Source organism: Scylla paramamosain, chromosome 25, assembly GCF_035594125.1.
Source record: "Scylla paramamosain isolate STU-SP2022 chromosome 25, ASM3559412v1, whole genome shotgun sequence".
Lineage (NCBI taxonomy): Eukaryota > Metazoa > Arthropoda > Malacostraca > Decapoda > Portunidae > Scylla > Scylla paramamosain.
This window is the reverse complement of record NC_087175.1, coordinates 200,001-205,000: the sequence shown is the minus strand read 5'-3', so window position 1 is coordinate 205,000 and position 5,000 is coordinate 200,001. Positions and strand designations below refer to the sequence as shown.

At 55.1% G+C, this 5,000-nt stretch overlaps 1 protein-coding gene across 1 annotated transcript in view; it reads left to right on the top strand.

Moving 5' to 3' along the window:
• Positions 1-5,000, top strand: part of LOC135113015 (uncharacterized) — a 24,115-nt gene that overhangs the window by 19,074 nt on the left and 41 nt on the right. Inside the window, exon 11 of the mRNA XM_064027936.1 lies at positions 1-5,000. This exon is cut by the window's left edge and continues 6,139 nt beyond it; it is cut by the window's right edge and continues 41 nt beyond it. Within this exon, the coding sequence (XP_063884006.1) occupies positions 1-2,294 (2,294 nt within the window). The 3' untranslated portion in view covers positions 2,295-5,000.

Genomic DNA, 5,000 nt, shown 5'->3' with positions numbered 1-5,000 from the left:
ACGCACACTCACCCTCGCCGCAGCGGCCTCAGGCGCCCCCTGACGGGCCGGCCGAGGCGCCGCAGATGCTGCCCTACGCCTCGGGCTTGGCTGATGACAAGCTGGCGCTCTCTGGCCTGGCCGACGTGCGCGACGGGGCGCAGGTGGAGACAGGCGTGTCGGGGGCACGTGGTGCAGGGGGCGAAGACCCCGCCAAGGCCTCCGTGCCCTCGGCCCAGCTCGGCGTGGACGAGGGCACCAACCAGCTCAAGTTGAAGATCAAGGGCCCGTACGCCAACTCGTACTCCAGCAGCAGCGTGGCGGCGCCGCCGCCTCCCGCCTCCTCCACCACCTCCACGCTGCGGCGCATGAGGAAGAAGGAACTGATCCGCCAGTACTGCTGCCAGGACCAGCTGCCCCCCGCCGAGCACCACGGGGAGGCGGGCGGCGCCCCCCACAGCGCTCCGAGTCCCGCGCCGCACGTGCGGTCCGGCATCACCATCCCCAAGGCTGTGGCCTCCATGACCTCCATTCCCACGCGCGAGGACTACAAGATGTACACGCAGGAGGAGCAAGGCGGGCGGCGCAAGCGGCCCTCGCGGGAGCTGCGCCACCTTAAGATATGGGCCATCAAAGAGGACGGCGGCGGCAGTGGCGGCGGCGGCGGCAGTGGTGGCGGCGGCGGCGGCGGCAAGCGGAATTCTGAGAGCGGCGAGAATGGAGACCCCAGCAGGAAGAGGCCGCGGAGCGCTAAGGACGCCTCAGGCAAGGGCGGCCCAGCAGAGGACGTAGCTGCTGCCGTCAACGCCGCCAACGCTGTTGCTGTCGCCGCCGCCGCCGCCAACACTGCCAATGTCGCCAAGCCGCCCAAGCTGAGGATCAGCCTGGGGAAGAACAAGACCGAAGTGACCACGGTGCCCGCAGAGCCTGCCTCTGACGCCGACCCCACCACGTCTGCCGCCCACCGCCACCACCACCACCACCACCATCACCACCACCACCACCATCACCGGCCGCCCAAGAAGCGGCTGGCGGAGGACAACCCGATGGACAAGATCAAGACTGACAACCTCAAGTTCCGGGAGCAGGTCATGGCGGACTTCGATAAGCCTGGCCGCAAGACTGCCGCAGAACGGGAGCGGCGCGCCAAGAAGCGGCGGGTGCTGGGCGGCGGCGGCGGCGGCGGCGGCGGCGGTGGCGGTGGCGGGTCGGGCTCGGAGCAGGAGGACCGACACGCGGTGGTGATCGCCGGGGACAGCACCAACCCCTCCAAGCTCGTCATCCGCAGGTTTAAGAGCAAGAGTGACGCCCCCGCCGCCCCCTCCGCCGCCGCCGCCGCCGCCGCCACCACCACCAACAACAACAACAACAGCACTGCTGCCGCCGCGGCCGCGGCGCCTGCTGCGGCCGCAGGGCGCCTGGCAAAGGTGGAGGACGAGCCCAGTCCTTTGCCGCCCCCACTCAAGATCAAGTTGCCGCTACCCAAGGCTGAGCCCAAGGCGGAGCCCGAGGCGGCGCGGGACAGCAGCAGCGGCAGCGGCGGCGGCAGCAGTGGCGGCGGCGGTGGCGGCGGCGGGGGTGACTGCCCGATGCCCAAGGTTCCTCTGCGTCTCAAGCTGTCGCGACGCCCCGACGGCTACGTGGCGTCCAACTCCCACCGGCGACCGCCCCCCGGCGTGCTGGACCAGGGTCCCGGTCCCCCCGCGCCGCCGCACCCCCCGGACCTGCCCCAGGACACACTGCGTTCTCCTGACGTCCCCAAAACCGCCCCTGCGCCCCTCCAGACCACCACCACCACTACCGCCGCCAACACCACCACTGCACCCACCACCACTCCGCCGCGGCCCTCGTCGCGCTTGGGGCTCGCGCCGACTTCTGAGGAGCGCCGCACGCCGCCGCAGAGAGTGCCAGAGCCGCGGGTTCCGCCACCTGACAGCAGGATACCTCCCTGTGGCGCCCCGCCCCCTTCCCCGCCCCCCCAGGTATACCAGTACAGCGGCGCGCTACCGCCTGCCCCCTCTGCACCTCCCCCCTCCCTGGGGCACGAGCCGCTCGGCCTGGGCCCCCTGGAGTACGGCCTGGGGGGGCTGGGGCCTCCGCCCGTGCACCCTGACCACGAGCAGCAGGAGGATGTACTACAGCGGCTGACGGCGGCGGCGGCGGCGGCGGCGGCGGTGGTTCGTGGCGCTGGTGGACCGCCGCCGCCGCCGCTGCCTACCCAGACGGGGCCGCCGCCGCCGCTGCTGGACGTGACGGGCGTGGCGGGGCTGCGCCACCCGCTGTACCCCTTCAAGGAAGGCTCCGACTGCAGATGATAAAAGCTGCGTCCCTCTAGTACTAGTGCCACTAATACCACTACGCTAAGGACTACACGTTAAGTAATAGTTATGTACTAGTTACTACTACTAGAGAGAGAGAGCGAGAGAGAGAGAGAGAGAGAGAGAGAGAGAGAGAGAGAGAGAGAGAGAGAGAGAGAGAGAGAGAGAGCCGTAACCATGTACAAATGTAGATAGTGTCGGTAGGGGCGGGCGGGCGGGTCGGGGGCGCCTCCCCCTCGTGGGCTGTTCATCACTTGCATCTTGTTCATCACAGCAACAAACAAACAAACAAACAAACCAGTTTTACCGAGCACTGTTCGTCTGTCTGTGTGTCCGTCTGTCTGTCTGTCTGTCTGTCTGTCTGTCTGTCTGTCCGTTTCATTCAATATGTTTGGCGAGGAAGGAAGGAAGATGCTTTGGTTCGCCCTCCGCGCCACTCAGGAGGAGGAGGGAGGCCCGCCCTTTTTTTATATCTTTTTGTACCATTGTAAATAGGAGGAATGTACAAATTAATGTATTCGCATTTTTTATTCTTTTTATTACTTTTGTACAGATTTGTTCTTTTTTTTTTCTTTTTTAATGTTTTTCTCCAAGATTTTCGTTCGCACTCATCATCATCGTCCGCCTCGCTCGTGTGTGTGCGGAGGAAAATTCCCTTATTTATTTATTTTAACCCCTCGAAGCACGTCGTGTCACAAATTGCGAAGGAACGCCGCCACCGCCACCGCCGCCGCCACCACCACCACCACCACCATGCCATCACTCAACCATGTCTTTCGAATGTCCCTAAATAATGACACTTTTTATAATATATATTTCCCATTTACTATTATTATTTTATTAGTAGTACTTTCTCTCACTCCTACACCCAAACTCATTAATTTTATGGACAAGTTCTATGGGTAATCAACTCCACGCACTCTCCCCGCCCTTCCCGGTCTGGCCACGCGTTACTAGAGTGGCAGCGGAGTGGATATCTGAACAGGAGTGTTGAAGTGTGCCGCCTTGAGGAACATCAGGGACAGACTCGTGTAGTGTTGCGCTTTTATTTTGGAGACTGGAGAGGCGCCCACGTGCTAAGTGTCAGTGTGTCGGAAGGGCGTGAGAGTAGGACGCCGCCCCCTTACCCTCCAAGGCTCTCGGTGTTGTAGGTAAAGAGAGAAAGGCATTGAGTGAGAGAAACGGTTTAACTGAGTGATGAAAACTTAGAGCCGGGCTGTCACGGATGGCGCCATAGAAATATTACAGAAAGAAAACCGGTGAAGTGTTTTTTATTATTATTACCATTATTATTATCATTATTTATTGTTTTTGTACCATTTTGCCTTCTTAGTTTTTAATGATTTTATCTTATTTTTTTTTATTTATTTTATTGTCATTGTGTTCGCTGCCATTTTTTTGCCATTCATATACTGACACTACGTCTGTTTCCCTCACCCCATCCATCCCCTTACACACACACACACACACACACACACACACACACACAGCTACACCATCACGGCCGCGTTCTGTTGCGTTGTGGGGCGTTTTTCTGTGACGTGTTGGGAGAACCTTTGTATATATAAAAAGAAGAATAATGTACATATATAAACAAAAATACAAAAAGTAAAAGATTTTCTCCACTCACCTCGGGCTCCTCAGAATACGATTTAAAAAAATAAATAAAAAAGAAGCGAGATAGTCTTGTAAAATCTTTAGTGTCATGTGATAACAGTAAAATTATTGAAATATAAATTTTTTATGTTATATACAAGTTGTTTCATTGTGACTACTTAAGTTGTGAGAGAGAGAGAGAGAGAGAGAGAGAGAGAGAGAGAGAGAGAGAGAGAGAGAGAGATTCCATGTGTATGTGCGCCTGGTATATAAGTTCACTATGACTTCCTATGCTTTTGGAGAGAGAGAGAGAGAGAAACTGTACTGATTGGATTGCGAGAGAGGAAGAAGAAGTGTGTGTGTGTGTGTGTGTGTGTGTGTGTCCCAGCTGGCAATTTCCCTATACGTCAAATATAAAGGAACACACACACACACACAGTTATCCACAAAATCTATTAATAGGAAAACACATCAAAAGTTCTTCCTTTTTAAGTGGCACAAGTAAATTAATGCACAGATAATGAACACACGAGCTTCAGGTGATCGTCGCATACAAAATAAGTAAGATTAAGTAAAAATAAATAATGAGAATAGCAATAATCTTTCCCTAGTTAGCCCATATAACTATTTAAACGAGTGGCGTGTGTAAGAGCGTCCTTAAATATAGGTAGTTCACAGTTTTCTCGCCAGCAAACAAGTCGAACACAAGCACGTCTTAAATAACAACAATAACAGCCATCACCCGCTCGTTAGCTAGCAATACAAATGAAAAGAAGCCACAGGGACTAGATCTTTCCATTAATAAATCACTAATAAGTAAGAAATGTTAAAAGATTGTTACGATATATGCTTAGACTCAGTAATAATGTCAATATAGTAACAATTACCGTCCTCAGTCACTAATAGCATAATTAAATCTTCTCTAGTTAATTGATAATTGTATACCATTAATATTAACGAAATCACAGAACGCGAGAAATGTAATGTTTTTATTGCATAGGCCAGGAAAGAACCAAGAAATCAGTCACGTAGTCCAGAAAAAGAGGCAGAGAGAGACGGGTCACCTGTGTTCGTGTAACATCTAATATATCCATTGTTGTGCCTTAA